Source organism: Colobus angolensis, unplaced genomic scaffold (genome assembly GCF_000951035.1).
Source record: "Colobus angolensis palliatus isolate OR3802 unplaced genomic scaffold, Cang.pa_1.0 Scaffold186, whole genome shotgun sequence".
In the NCBI taxonomy this organism is placed as follows: Eukaryota; Metazoa; Chordata; class Mammalia; order Primates; family Cercopithecidae; genus Colobus; species Colobus angolensis.
In genome coordinates, this window is record NW_012114999.1 from 786,652 (window position 1) to 802,615 (window position 15,964).

The 15,964-nt window shown below is 38.8% G+C and overlaps 2 protein-coding genes across 2 annotated transcripts in view; one reads left to right on the forward strand and one right to left on the reverse strand.

Moving 5' to 3' along the window:
* Positions 1–15,964, forward strand: part of BRDT (bromodomain, testis-specific) — a 64,488-nt gene that overhangs the window by 33,147 nt on the left and 15,377 nt on the right. Inside the window, exons 12-15 of the mRNA XM_011940041.1 lie at positions 3,346–3,407; positions 4,098–4,148; positions 6,266–6,437; positions 14,542–14,642. Of these exons, the coding sequence (XP_011795431.1) occupies positions 3,346–3,407; positions 4,098–4,148; positions 6,266–6,437; positions 14,542–14,642 (386 nt within the window). The remainder of the gene's footprint in view (positions 1–3,345; positions 3,408–4,097; positions 4,149–6,265; positions 6,438–14,541; positions 14,643–15,964) is intronic.
* LOC105510282 (40S ribosomal protein S26-like) lies at positions 12,909–13,360 on the reverse strand. Its single transcript, XM_011939968.1, has one exon. It carries the CDS (start codon positions 13,341–13,343, stop codon positions 12,996–12,998), a length of 348 nt encoding a protein of 115 aa, XP_011795358.1. The 5' UTR covers positions 13,344–13,360; the 3' UTR covers positions 12,909–12,995.

Consider the following 15,964-nt stretch of genomic DNA (forward strand, 5'->3'; position numbering starts at 1 on the left):
CCCAGCTAATTTTTGTATTTTTAGTAGAGATGAGGTTTCACCATGTTGACAGGCTGGTCTGGAACTCCTGACTTCGTGATCCACCCACCTCGGCCTCCGAAAGTGCTGGAATCACAGGTGTGCACCACCGTGCCCGGCCTATGGTTAATTTTTTTTTTTGACAATTTGAAATGAAAACTTTGGAAACAAAGTTTTATATTGAGTTTTGGAGGCAGATGTGAAATTACAACATTTATAATTAGAATATATGCCACAATATGCATTTGTTTAGTAGTACACATATTATCCATTTTGATCCTCTTAAGGTAGGTGTACACATGTTGTCATCCTTCCCTAGAGAAATTAGTTGACAATGTGTATGTTGTCATTATTGTTACCAATTTTATTTTTTATTTTTATTTTTTTGAGATGGCGTCTTGCTCTGTCGCCCAGGCTGGAGTGCAGTGGCATGATCTTGGTTCACTGAAACCTCTGCCTCCCAGCTTCAAGCGATTCTTGTGCCTCAGCCTCCCGAGTAGCTGGGATTACAGGTTTGCACCACCACGCCCAGCTAATTTTTATATTTTTGGTAGAGAGGGGTTTCACCAGGTTGGCCAGGCTGGTCTCAAACTCCAGACCTCAGGTAATCAGCCTGCCTTGGCTTCCCAAAGTGCTGGGATTACAGGTGTGAGCTACCACCCCCGGCCTTGTTATCAATTTTAATTGATGTTTGCTAGCACTGATAGAGCTTCTTCACTAATTGAAATATGGTTGTAAGTTTGGTAGTGAAAATATGTACATTTGTCTTTTAATTTCAAAGGCCAGGAACTCATGAATAAGCATATATATAGTTTTAGTTTATTATGCTCTTAAAAAGTCAATTATGTACGATTAGAATGAGAAGCAAAATGCTGAGACTTTTATGAGCCGTATATAGTAGGTGTTCTTATTTTTTTAACTAAAATTCCTTGATGCCTTTTGCTAGTATCTTTAGATTTTGAGGTGCTAAGTTTTTGGGATTTCGAACTCCTGACCTCAAGTGATCCACCTACCTCGGCCTCCCATAGTGCTGGGATTACAGGCATCAACCACTGCGCCGACCTTGAGGTGCTAAGTTTTATAATAATTTTGAGCTCAGTTTTATATGCTAGAAAACTAAGGTGATGCCCCTGAATTTCTTTTTTTTTAGTAGAACACCAATCTGGTATGTCATATTTGTACTATACTTAAGAGTTTATATTGTAGGATGATGTCGTTTTAGGTGCATATTTGAATATATGATCATATTAGTGAAGTCTTTTTGGTTTTGTTTTTTTGTTCAAAGCTGAAGCCATAATTTCTCCTTTATGATTATGATTAGTTTTAGACAGAGTCTGGCTCTGTCACCCAGGCTAGAGTGCAGTGATGCAATTTCGGCTTACTGCAACTGCCTTTTGGGTTCAAGCAATTCTCCTGCCTCAGCCTCCCAAATAGTTGGGACTACAGGCACATGCCACCACACCTGGCTAATTGTTGTATTTTTACTAGCAATGGGGTTTCAACTTGTTGGCCAGGCTGGTCTTGAACTCCTCACCTCAAGTGATCTAACTGCCTCGGCCTCCCTAAGTGCTGGGATTACAGGCATGAGCCACTATGCCCTGCCTAATTTGTCCTTTAAATGCAAAAGCTATCTGGATGTATATTCTCAATCTTCTCAGTCTGTCTCCTTCTCTTACCCCTACGCCTAGCCTGCAACACTTAAATAATACTTAGCTGAGTGACATTAAGATGATTCATGTCATTTTAAATACTTGAATTATTTAAATTAAAGGATGTCATTGAGTGGCATTCAGCAATTTTAACAATGTCCAGCATCAAACATTTTAGGAGAGGAAAGAACAGTAACACATCCAGTGGAAACTGATGGTTTTTCAGAAGGCAGAAGGTAATTATTAAAATTAGAGTGTTTTAAGTTTGAATAATGTTTGGTGTTGACCAGCCTTGGTGTCCTGGAGCATGAAACAAATAACACTCAGGTGGTCATGAAAGCTGGCTTAGAGAGACTGATCAAGGCAGTTACTACCAGTTTGGTGCTTTACCTTACTGACCCAGGATTATGACTGGGGAGGATAGCATCAGAAACAATTGTAGGATAAAGAAAGAGAAACCCACTAGCACCCTGTTGGAGAGATCTCTTTTTATGTCCGCTTCTACTGCCAGTGTCAGCTGTACAGTATTTCTAAAGGCAGAGGAGACAATATAAAACCCATTTCTTGCTGTATAGCTGAGGCTGCCAAATAGCTTAGAAGTAATCAGATAGAATCTTTATTATAGAGTTTAGCAAGCACAGCAGACCTTTCCACAGAACTAAAATAGCTTTACTTTTAATAAAAGACTGTATCCTCTCAGATAAATGACATCCCCTTCTCTTATAGTAAATTCTTGATTTTTTAAAAATTAAGCCTCTTAGGGCTACATTTATGGCTACTTGATAAAAGGTGATTTTAGCATAATGGATGCTGCTTGTTTGAAACCTTATCTCTGTTGCAACAAATTCCTTTTTAAAGTTATTCAAGCTCTTTACTGTTAAGTAACATACTGTGCTTTTTTGCCTGAACATAATGTAAACTGAAATTTATTCCACTATAGGAAAATAAAATATCTTAAAAGCAGGTATCCCTTTAGAAATTTTAGCTGATTTGAGACGGAGTCTCACTCTCTCGCCCAGCCTGGAGTGCAGTGGCGTGATCTCAGCCCACTGCAACCTCCGCTTCCCAGGTTCAAGTGATTCTCCTGCCTCAGCCTCCTGAGTAGCTGGGACTACAGGCATGTGCCACCACGCCCGGCTAATTTTTTTTTTTTTTTTTTTTTTTGAGACAGAGTCTCGCTCTGTCACCCAGGCTGGAGTGCTGTGGCCTGATCTCAGCTCACTGCAAGCTCCACCTCCTGGGTTCACGCCATTCTCCTGCCTCAGCCTCCCGAGTAGCTGGGACTACAGGCGCCCGCCACCTCACCCGGCTAGTTTTTTGTAGTTTTTAGTAGAGACGGGGTTTCACCGTGTTAGCCAGGATGGTCTTGATCTCCTGACCTTGTGATCCGCCCGTCTCGGCCTCCCAAAGTGCTGGGATTACAGGCTTGAGCCACCGCGCCCGGCCTACGCCCGGCTAATTTTTTATATTTTTAGTAGAGATGGGGTTTCACCATGTTAGCCAGGATGGTCTCCATCTCCTGACCTTGTGATCCACCCACCTTGGCCTCCCAAAGTGTTGGGATTACAGGCGTGAGCCACCGTGCCCGGCCCTCACTGTGTTTCTAATGTGGAAAAATTATAGCTTGTTCTTTTTTAAGCTAATAAATATTAAAATATTTATGTGTATACATTTGCAGAAATGTTCCCTAAGTTTACAGAAGTAAAACCAAATGATTCTCCTTCTAAAGAGAATGTAAAAGTAAGTTAATTCTTTATTCGTATCTCCAAATTTTAAAAGTATGTGTGTTATAACTCATAGGTATAGTAGTAGCTTTCTTTAAAATTGTTTTCAATTTTATTTACATGAAGAAAGTTGTCACTGTTTTTACCTTATCAACTAAATGTTCAGTGATTTCTTCCTGAAGAAGACCGAATAGGGAAACTCTTTGGCTTCATTTTTCAATAAGATATAACTTATATAAGCCAAATGGATAAGTAGAACAAATTCTAGAAGCTTCAGCTTATCCCTGAGAGTCTGAATACAGAGGGATGGCATTGGCATCCTGAATGAGTGTACAGAACTGTGCGTACAGTGAAGTGAAATTTCTCAAAAGATGGTAGGAGAATGGTAATTAAGGTTTCTACAGATAAAGCTTATAATTGCCAGTTATCCATTTTGACACATCTATGTTTGACTAGTAGTTGATGTGCTTTGAAAAGAACAGAAGTGATTTTTTTACTAGCTCAAGTTGTCATCCTCATGTACATTTTTTTCCCTTTGTACCCCTTCCAAACATAGAATTATTTATGTAACAACATCTAACTAGGTTAGGGGAACACAAAAACAAATAATATTGTCTTAAAAGAGCTGTAATTTGTGAAAAAGGAATATAATCACATGGTTAAGAGATAATATGATTAATACTATAATCTATATGATTATTTTTAGAAAATGAAGATTGAATGTATAGTGCCTGAAGGAAGAATAGGCGTCACACAGGTAATGCTTAAAATGTGTTTTAAAGAACATGGGAAGAAATGGTTTACATACAGATTAGAGGCTTATTTTTTAAAATAAGTAATAGCATGAAGAGAGGCAAAAAAAAAAAAAACAAACAAAAAACACAGCAAGCATATTCAGAGAAATATGGAAGCTGAGGATATTTATTAGATGACTTGTATATAACGGGGCTTTGGACACATAAGAGAAAATATACACACACACACATACTTGTTTGTTTGTTCTTGTTGTTGAGACAGAGTCTCACTCCATCACCCAGGCTGCAGTGCAGTGGCACAATCTTGGCTCACTGCAATCTCCGCCTTTCGGGTTCAAGTAATTTTCATGCCTCAGTCTCCGGAGTAGCTGAGACCACAGGCACACACCAACACGCCCGGCTAATTTTTGTGTTTTTAGTAGAAACGGGGGTTTTGTCATGTTGGCCAAGCTGGTCTCAAACTCCAGACTTCAGGTGACCCACTCACCTCAGCCTCCCGAAGTGCTGGTATTACAGACTTGAGCCACCATGCCTGGCCTTCCCATTCCTTTTGAGTAGGAAGAAGTTATAGATGATCTATCTTGCCAAAGGTGTATTAGTGGAATAAAAAAATTATGTCAAGTTATGAAGGAACTTTGGAAGCATTTTTATCTCAATATGTAGCATGTAGAATGCCACCTTTTTTTTTCTTTTTTTTTTTTTTTTAGACGGAGTCTTGCTCTGTCACCCATGCTGGAGTGCAGTGGCATGATCTTGGCTCACTGCAAGCTCCACCTCCCGGGTTCACACCATTCTCCCACCTCAGCCTCCCGAGTAGCTGGGACTACAGGCACCTGCCACCACGCCCAGCTAATTTTTTGTATTTTTAGTGGAGACGGGGTTTCGCCATGTTAGCCAGGATGGTCTTGATATCCTGACCTCGTGATCTGCCCACCTTGGCCTCCCAAAGTGCTGGGATTACAGGCGTGAGCCACTGCGCCAGGTGAATGCCACCTTTTTAATGGTCTATTTTTGGTAAAAATTTTTTCACTTTCACTCACTGCGAAAAAAATGTCTATTTATAGTAAAAGATAGTATATATTAATCCATAGGTTCATGTATGAATGTATATATTTGTGTAGTTCAGAAAGTGATTTTTTTCTTTGGCTGATTTAAACGTGAGCATTAGGCTTTAAGCTTTGGCCTGGATCTATATTGTTGTGATAAACATTCCTATGGCATTTGTTTTATTCATATTTGCGTAGGTGTTACTTGTACACTTGCCTACCTACTCACTCACCCCAATGCCTTGTTAGACAAAGGAGAAAGACTGTCTTATTTATCTCTGTGCCATCTACTACTCAGAACTTAGTTAGATAAGGTTACTGGGCTTTGCTACTGTAACTTCGCTTGCCGCAGAATAGGTGTGAGATTTTAGGTAAACTGCTTCTATTATTTCTAGAAAATGTAAGTAGAGATAAAAATTATACCTAACTCATAGGATTATTGTGAGAATTAAGGAAAAACCATATAAAGGACTTACCCTGGTACCTCACACAGAGTAAACATTAAATAAATGTTAGCTATTATTACACTACAGCTTTTACTTGATAGTTACCTGAATATTGAATTAGAATTTATTGATAGTCTTGTGGGTTGACCATAATGTAATTTTAAATTTCTCCCCTTATGTCTGTAATACAGTAAGGAAAAATGGCTAAAGTAAGTGAATTGGTCTCTAGATTTGCTATAAAAGCTCAGGGGTTTGTTTTGTTTTGTTTTTTAGTAAGTATAGGAAAGCTTTAAAAAATGAATAGCATTGTTTAATAATATACATGTATACTCATAACTAAGATCATAGGCTTTGACTTACTCTACTGTATACCCATAACTAAGATCGTAGGCTTTGACTTACTCTACCTCTTGTAAGCCATATAATGACCAAGTTATTTAATCCTTTTAAACCCCAGTTTCTTCATTTGCAAGATAGGGATAACTATACATTATAGATTTGTGTGACTTAAATAATAAGGTATTTTAAAAAGGTAACATTAAATTGTTGCCTCTTGTGTTTCTGTTCTCTTTGGTATATTTCTTGTATGGATAAAACTAAGTGATAACTTTGATTTTGTTTTAACAGATAGAATATTCTGTGCAAGACAAAACCTCTGCCAATACTACCCTTGTTCATCAGACCACACCTTCACATGTAATGCCACCAAATCACCACCAATTAGCATTTAATTATCAAGAATTAGAACATTTACAGACCGTGAAAAACATTTCACCTTTCCAAATTCTGCCTCCCTCAGGTAAGAAATTAACAAGTAAACAACTGTTATTGAGAAATAATTGAGAATAACACTTGACTTCTAAAACTATACGTATAGAAAATGCTGTGGTCATCTTAAATGTTAAATATCTGGGAAATACCAACAATCATAACTAGTAAATTCCAGGTTACGAATAATCACTGAAGCACATCATTAGAAATTATCTGCTTTATACCTGTAGGCATTCATTACATTTAAAAGAAAGAAAATTATGTATACAGTTCACATCCAATTTACTTTCATGTAAATTATATACATTGGTATGATATATATACACACACTACATATATGTTATATATATAAATTATATACACATGTATGTATATAATATACATACATTTTACACACATACACTCCTGTTACTGCCGGAGCCCATACTACCAAGTTCTGAGCAGATCTGGGAAATGCTGCTTTAACTTCCATGACACCTATCTGGATTAGAAAAGTAGGAAAGAATAAGGGAAAGATAACTTACTTAGAGATTCTATAGGTAAAGAAATGAAGTTATAGATAGATAAAATAGTTTACACTTAAGGAAACTTGGGCTAGAAATTCTTGCCTAAGGGTAGTTCCTATTCGTCTAAAATTGGTTAAATTTTTATATTTTTAGGTTTGTTTGATTTAATATCTTATCAGAAGGGAAAGTTTTGCGTCTCAACTTGGTTCTGGTGGGTCGAAGGGGATGTGTGGCACGAAGGGTACTTCTGATATGAGTTTAGCCTAGAGCATAACTAAACCTTGAGACACTAATTAATGTATTTAGGCCTAGGTTAAAGGCAGATATGAATATTCCTTGTCCATTCTTCTTCCCTCTAGAATGTGCTCTGGTTTCCACTTGGCCACCCAAGGGCAGAAGTATCTCCCTAGCAGAATAAATTTCCAAACTGTTTTACTGCAACATAGATTAGGAAGAAGAGGGAGAAGTTTTGATCCTTCTTTGCAGCTTTCAGTTTAAAAGCTCCCTACTATTGTGTGTGTTTGTGTGTGTGTGTGTGTTTGTGGTTTTTTTAAATTTATTTTTTGAGATGGAGTCTCGCTGTGTCTTGCAGATGGGAGTGCAGTGGCACAATCTTGGCTCACTGCAACCTCTGCCTCCCGGGTTCAAGCGACTCTCCTGCCTCAGGCTCCTGAGTAGCTGGGATTACAGGCATGCGCCACCATGGCCAGCTAATTTTTTTGTAGTTTTTTTTTTTTTTTTGAGATGGAGTTTCATTCTTGTTGCCCAGGGTAGGTGCAGTGGTGCGATCTTGGCTCACTGCAACCTCTGTCTCCCAGGTTCAAGCAATTCTTCTATCTCAGCCTCCAGAGTAGGTGCGATTGCAGGCATGTACCACCACACCCAGCTAATTTTTTGTCTTTTTAGTAGAGACAGGGTTTCACCACGTTGATTAGGCTGGTCTCGAACTCTTGACCTCAGATGATCCGCTTGCCTCAGTCTCCCTATTCTGTGTTTGAATATTCCCTTTTGTCTTTACCTAAAGTTATATCTCTTCATTGTGGGGAAGGGAATGGAGATCAATGGAGAAAATATCTAAGGCCACATTGGAGGGCATTCCAGGAAGAAGAATAAACAAATATCCCAAGTATGAAATATTTATGTCTACTCTTTTTTGGAAATACATTTTCAAGATTCTTGGAGAATAGAGAATAGCAGAATGATAGCTATAGGTCATGAGTTACCTAGAATATACCAGTGCTATTAATTTGTATACAACAAATCGTATACAAATTTGTATACTTTTATTTGTGTACAAGGAGCTTCATACAGGAAGCAAAATCAGATTTTATTCAATTTTATTTTATTTATTTATTTTTTGACACAGAGTCTCGCCCTGTTGCAGAGGCTGGAGTGTAGTAGCACAACGTCTGCTCCCTGCAACCCCTGCCTCCTGGGTTCAAGTGATTCTCATGCCTCAGCCACCCAAGTATTTGGGATTACAGGCATGCACCACCATATACGGCTAATTTTTGTATTTTTTGTAGAGATAGGGTTTCGCCATGTTGGCCAGGCTGGTCTTGAACTCCTGGCCTCAAGTGATCCACCTACCTTGGCCTCCCAAGGTTCTGGGATTACAGGCATGAGCCACCACACCTGGCCCCAGGTTTTATAATAGGGAAAAAATTGCTGCTTACCATATAGAGGATGGATTAAGATGATATTCTGATGTAGTTAGGATCAAGTAAGGACACTGAATGCTATAGTCTAGGAAATGAATTATTAGGACCAAAAGTAACACAGCAACTATAGAAAGGATGTGGATATATAAGGCATTTTTGTGGCAGAATTGATAGACTTTGTTAAAATGAATGAGCTACTGGGAGATTATCTAATAGTTGGATTGAAAACAGGAGACAACTCATTTTGCACATGTTTGAGATGTTACAGAATATCTAAGTGGAAATACAAAGCTAGAAATAGGTTTCTAGAACTACCAGAGTGTAATAGGAGTTACAAATTAGGAACTAACAGTATGTAGAAGCTACTTGAAGCCATAAGAATAAACGAAAACACCCAGGAAAATCTGCAGAGCAGGAAGAGTAAAGCTCAAGGACAAAATTCTAAGAAACAAAACCTCCTCAGTAAAAGTAGAAAAAAATAGTTAAAAGAAGAGGCAATGAAAGGTAGAGAAAAAGGGAAAATAGTGTAATAGAAGCCCATGAAGATAGATTTTTTTTGGAAGGAAATCAAGAGTATCACATACTGCAGAGCATTTAAGTAGGATGAGGAATGGAGAGAGCATTACATTGGGAATGTGAGAGTTTTTACTTTTGCAGAAGCTTTTTTAGTACCCATTGTGATGGGGCAGAAACTAGATTGTTATAAATTCAGAAGTAATGGAATTTGAGTGTAGTGAATGTAAACCATTCTTTGAAGAACTTTGTTGGTAAAGAGGATGGGAAGATATTTGTGGCTTTAACAGGAAAGTAGATTTTTTTGGAGGAGTGGGCGAGATTGTTTTGATTTTTTTAATTGGAGAGATTTGAACATTTGAAGGCTCATTATAAAGAGCTAAAGTAGGCAAAAGTTACTGCTTTAGCCAGAGTATGTTTTAGAAGAATGCCAGGGTAGCCTTGCCCTTGAAAAGGAATAGATGATGAAAAACAAAGGTAAGAATGTAGTCAAGGTGTTCTCTTATTCCCAATTTAACAAAATACCCTATCTATGAAAAGTTAGGCTTTTAATACCTACACCTTCAGTAAGGATCAGTTTGTTATATTACTTGAAATTCTGTTTATATGATGCTTATTAGTAGTCTAATGTATAAAGGAAAGTTTGGATGGTGCCAAAGTAGCTGTTCTTTTGCAGTTAGCAAAATTCTCAGAAACAACGTGGTTTACATTTGTCAACCGTAGGTGGCACTATGCCCAAGGGAAATTGCAAATGTATATGAGCCATAAGATTTATAAAGACATTTTCTTTTTCTGGAGTTAAATCTCAATAGAAATAATTTTTTGTTAAACCTTAGAATTAAATGATAAAAGTAACATGTATGTTGAAGTTTTCTTATTCGAAAAATAGTTTGACAAAATGTTAAGAGTACGTAAAATATTAAAAAGTGAATTTTTAAGTGTTACTGGTTTTCATCACACCTGCCCACCTACGATCTCCACATGAAATGGATGATGTTGAATTTTTTTTCCTTATAAGTTGAAGCTTTTGGCCATAGAAGATTACTAGCCTTATCCTAGTTTACCCTTTCTCTGTCTCATAAAAACTTCACTAAATTGCCGCCATAAAAAAAGATGAGTTCATGTCCTTTTCCGGGACATGAATGAAGCTGGAAACCATTATTCTCAGCAAACTAACACAAGAACAGAAAACCAAACACCGCATGTTCTCACTCCTAAGTGGGAGTTGAACACTGAGAGCACATGGACACAGGGAGGGGAACATCACACACTGGGGCCTGTGAGGGGCTAGGGGAGGGATAGCATTAGGAGAAATACCTAATGTAGATGACGGGTTGATGGGTACAGCAAACCACCATGGCACATGTATACCTATGTAATAAACCTGCACGTTCTGTACATGTATCCCAGAACTTAAAGTATAATAAAAAAAATTTTGTTTAAACTTCACTAAATTATATTGAGTTTTAAAAATATTTAGGTTGTTATATAAACATGAATTCATAATTGCAAATGAAAAAGTAAATCCAGGAGTTTGCTATCTCATAGGAGACATAAACAATTGGTATATAAAGTAAAAATAATGTGCCCTGAGAGAAGCTAAAGTGAACTTTAAGGAAGCGAAGAAGGCAGAATCACCTGATCTGTTTGGCAGATATGTATTTTACAGAATGAGTATCATTTGAGCTGGATATTGCAGAAAAAAATAAGGCTTACCTATGTATATTTAGTATGGAAAGGCATTTGGATGGAGGAAGCAACATGAATGTGAAGGTATTTAGGCAACTCATAATTCCGTGTGATTAAAGATTTGGTTGGATTAAACAGGAATGTGGAAAATTAGAAAGGTAGACCAGGTTTAGATATTTAGCCCTTTAAGTCCAGATACTTTGTATTTAATTGTAATAGTATAGTCAGTAGGGAGGCAGTGAAGGCTTTTTGAGTGAAGTTGTGCCTCTGGGTGATTAATTTGCCAATATTATTTAGGTGAGTTGAAAGAAAGAATATAGAGACTAGAGAAGGGAGGAGACCAGTTGGGCTATTGCAGTAGTAGGGAAAAAATGACATAAAGTAATAGAAGGAAAGAGAAGGGGAAAGTTAAGAGAAATTAGAAGAGTAGAATGGGCAGGTCTGCAAAATATGAAAACATGCTGGGTTAATAACCCAGGGATATAAGCTTTGGTGGCTCACAGGATACTGGCTGGATACTGTCCAGGTTGACAGACCTGGGATACAGATGAAGAATAGGCTTCTGAGGAAAGATTAGTTTTGTAGTGCTTTGAGGTGTCACAGGGTCATTCATGTAAAAATATTTTTCAGGGAGTTGGACCCTTGACATATTTCCTAGGCTTTTATGACACCTCTCTTAACCATCCCATCTCTCTGTTCCTTACCGATCTCTCTTTAGCTGCCTCCATTTAGATGTTGATAATTGTCTGAGTTGCATCCTTAAGCCTCTTATATGTTTGTTTCATCTACTCCAGAACTACCCAACCATGTTTCAAAGCACAGTCTTACTGAATGAATGTCCCCTCAGCTCTTATAGCAATGAGCTGGGAGCAGCCTTCCCATTTGTGCAGGTGGCCATACATTGATCATTTTCTATATATCATGATGTGGAAAAGGTTGGAAGCAGTGCTCTATACTTGGGTGATCTTTGGCATCCGTGACTTCTAGTCTCATTTTTACAATTCAAATGTATCCAGGCCCCAGGCATGTTTATACAACTCTACTAAATGTCTTTGCTTAAACATCATATAGGCATTCCAAACACAGCCATGTAAAAACTGAATTCCCCCTTTTAGTCCCCAGATTTTATTTATTTTTTTGAGGCAGTCTTCCTGTGTTGCTCAGGCTGGAGTAGAGTGGCGCAAACACGGCTCATTGCAGCCTCCACCTCCTGGGCTGAAGCCATCCTCCTACCTCAGCCTCTCAAGTAGCTGGGACCTCAAATATGTGCCACCATGCCCAGCTAAGTTTTTGTTTGTTTGTTTTGTTTTGTTTGGTAGAGATGGGGTCTCACCATAGCTGGTCTCAAACTTCTGGGCTTAAGGAATCCTCCCGCCTTGGCCTCCCAAAGTGCTAGGATTGCAGGCCTGAGCCATCGCACCCAGCCTGGTCCCCAGAATTTAATCCTTCCTCTTTAATTGTTAATAATGGCACTATCACCACTTACCAACTTAGAGTCAGCAAATTGAGGGTCGCTTTAGAATTTCACTTACTATACATACATTTTCCTCCTTTGTAAATCATCACTGACAGGAAGCAGAGAAGGGAAGGTAGTCCTGTATTTACAGCTTTGGCTTTTCTCACTTTTTTTTTCCCTTTCCTCGTTGAAGTGAGGAAACATGGCTACACTGGGGCTGTGTACAGACATACAAATTAAAAATTTGAGCTTTTGTTCATGCATTCTTTGACAGTGTTTTGTCTTGCCCTCCTATGCTCACTGCTATTCCTTGATGTTCCTTGCTCTCTTCTTCTAACCTCAACCTCAGAGTATGATTTAGCCAGAGAATCCATCAAGGGAATCGATGGGTGGTAGAAGCTTAGATGTAAGTCCCTATAATATGTAAGTGGCCAGGATTTTGTTAGTTTGGGTCAGTTAACAAAGACAGCAGCTCAGTTTTGATTTGTCCCTCTTGTTCTTCAGCCACTAATTAGAACCTGTGGACGATGACTAGAGAGAATTGAATCAAGTGGTCAATTAAGTTTCATGTATCAGGATGTTCCATGTTGCGGATGACAGAAAACTCAGCCCAAACTGATTTAATAAGGAATTTTGTTGGCATATATAGGCAATAGTCCAAAGATAAGTCAATCTTTTTTTTTTTTTTTTTTTTTAAGTACAATTTCCATTTTATTTTTCTCCAGAGAATAGTCTGTCTCAGTCTTTAAGGACTCAGCTCCTTACATGGGCTTTGGTGGGGGATGTGGGGCAGCACCCGCAGGTCTAAATCGGGGAGGGGGTGTTCGGTCCTTGCGGGCTTCACGAGATCGATTCCTGACTACTTTGCTGTGAATTGCACAACTCACACAGTAATGTAGCTTCACATACAGCTTGGGAAGCACATAGGCATCAAAGACGCTCGCTTCAGAAATGTCCCTGACTGCTGCGGCCTCCACTATGTTTCGAATGACGAATTTCTTAATGGCCTTGTCCTTGGGCACGCATCGGGCACAGTTAGTGCAGCGAATAGGCTGCACATGGCCGCGGCCCTTTTTGGCACGACCGTTGTTCCTTCTTTTCTTTGTCATTTTGGACGTACGGACCAAAGAGCAAGTCAATCTTTTAGTCATGGCTTGATCAGGGCTCTCACACTCTGTAGTTAATCTTCACCAGTAATAATAAATGAAATATTTGCATGAAAACTTACGAATTAATGAGATTGCATGAGTTCTCCTCACCTCAGAGTCAGACTTACCACATTTCTCATCCCTGTTCCCTTGGTAGCTATTTTGAGTGTCTGGTAGGTATCTTAGTTCCCCTCTGTGTTTTTCTGTCTCCAATTGGCCACCCAGGCAGAATCTTTCCCTTGGAAGCCCTGCACTGGCTCAGGTCTGCTCTTCCTAAATGAGTTACTGATAGTGAGATACAATTACCATGATTGGCTTGGCCTAATCAAAACTCACCTCTAGGCTGGGCACGTAATACCTGAGGATAGTTACTATGTTTTAGTCATCCCTATGTTCCCAGTGTTTAGTACATAGTATGTGCTCAGTAAATGTTTAGTGATAACTGGGTTTTATCAGCAGTCTAAATTGCTTCAGATAAGTTATGCTATGGTTTTGAATATTTGTCCTCTCCAAAACTCACATTGAAATTTACAGGCCTGGCCAGCCGCAATGGCTCATGCCTGTAATCCCAGCACTTTGGGAGGCCAAGGCGGGCGGATCACTGAAGGTCAGGAGTTCAAGTCCAGCCTGGCCAACATGGTAAAACCCCATCTCTACTAAAAATACAAAAATTAGCCAGGCATGGTGGTGGGCACCTGTAATCGGGAGGCTGAGGCAGGAGAATCGCTTGAACCCTGGAGGTGGAGGTTGCAGTGAGCCAAGATTGTGCCATTGCACTCTAGCCTGGGGCATCAAAGCAAGACCTCTCCAAAAAAAAAAAAAAAATCTGGAGCTGAGGTCACTCTATACACTGGAGAGCTGCTATAGCATGGGGTCAAATAAAATAGGTTTTCATATGTGAGTATGATGTCAGCTATACTTCATGCTGACCAGAATAAGCAAAAATAACAAAAAGAGAACAAAGTGGTAACTTTCAAATGAGAAATATTTTACAGTATAACAGGTCCCTAACTAAGAATATTCCAAAGTTAAATGATGCATCAAAAAATTAGTCTCTTTGTTTTCATAGTGTCTGACCTGGAAGGAAAAATAAAATCAAATTCTGGTTAAGTAGGATGAAATATTTTAATTATACTATTCTAAAAATGTGTGCATCCAGGTGATTCTGAACAGCTCTCAAATGGCATAACTGTGATGCATCCATCTGGTGATAATGACACAACGATATTAGAATCTGAACATCAAGCTCCTGTGCAGAAGGTAAAAGTAATGTTTTTTTTTCCTAACAAATCTTGAAGGGATTTGAAATTGGGTTGGAAGTGGTACAAGAGGTATTTAAAAGCCCTGACTTAAATGAAATGTTGGATCTCTAGGCCTAATTTTTGCCTATGTAATTTTTAAAAAAAGTACTCATGAGCAACATCCTTCCCCTATCCACGTACCTACCTATCATTGGTCCTCTTGTTTGTTTTTTTGTTTGTTTGTTTGTTTTTTGAGACGGAGTCTCACTCTGTCACCTAGGCTGGAGTGCAGTGGCACAATCTCGGCTCACTGCAACCTCTGCCTCCCAGGTTCAAGCGATTCTCATGCCTCAGCCTCCCAAGTAGCTGGGATTGTAGGTGTGTACCACCATGCCCGGCTAATTTTTGTATTTTTATTGGAGATGGTGTTTCGTCATGTTGGCCAGGTTGGTCTTGAACTCCTGATCTTAGGTGATCCACTTACCTTGACCTCTCAAAGTGTTGGGATTACAGGCATGAGCCGTCGCACTTGGCCCTCTTGTTTGTGTTTAACTGAAAGTTCTATAATGTTGATATTTATTTGCCAGCAATCCCAATTTTAAAGCATGTCATAAAACCATCTATTAGAATCTATTCTAGGGATATCTAAGAAATCCAAGAGATTTCCTAATTGGAGTATTATGTCTACTTAATCTTCAAATTATATACTGATACCATTCTTTCAACAAATATTCTAGATGATTGGGATACATTAAGATACATAAGGTACTGTTCAAGGTGTTTTCAGAAACTATGAAAGGAATATATTCTCTCTCTCTCCCCCTCCCTCCCTCTCTGTTCCATTACCCCCTACTTCTTACCTTTTTCTTAGAAGTACTTTAGAGGACAAATCTTAGCCTTAGTGTTTAAGATTGTTGTCTGGGGACACTTAGGAAACCATTTCACCATGAGGATCAAACTACTTTGGCCCTTGTGCTTTCTTAGCATCTTTGATTCTTTTACATAACTCTCTGCTCATGATTATTATACTTAAAGACTGGCAATGTTTAGTATGGATGTTTTGTTATTGATAAGTATGGATAAGAACCATTCAAAAGTGACTTTTCTGACAACCAACATTAATTAATTTTGTATTTTATTGTATTTTGTTTTACTTAACAACAGAAGTGTCCTCTATCCATCCCCCTACCTTTTTTTTTTTTTTTTGAGACAGAGTCTCTCCCTGTCGCCCAGGCTGGAATGCAGTGGCCTGATCTCTGCTCACTGCAACCTCTGCCTCCCGGGTTCAAGTGATTCTCCTGCCGCAGCCCCCCAAGTAGCTGGGATTACAGGTGCGTGCCT

Excerpts from the sequence above, each read along its gene's own strand:
- LOC105510282 (XM_011939968.1), bottom strand. The coding sequence starts at position 13,343 with ATGACAAAGAAAAGAAGGAACAACGGTCGTGCCAAAAAGGGCCGCGGC.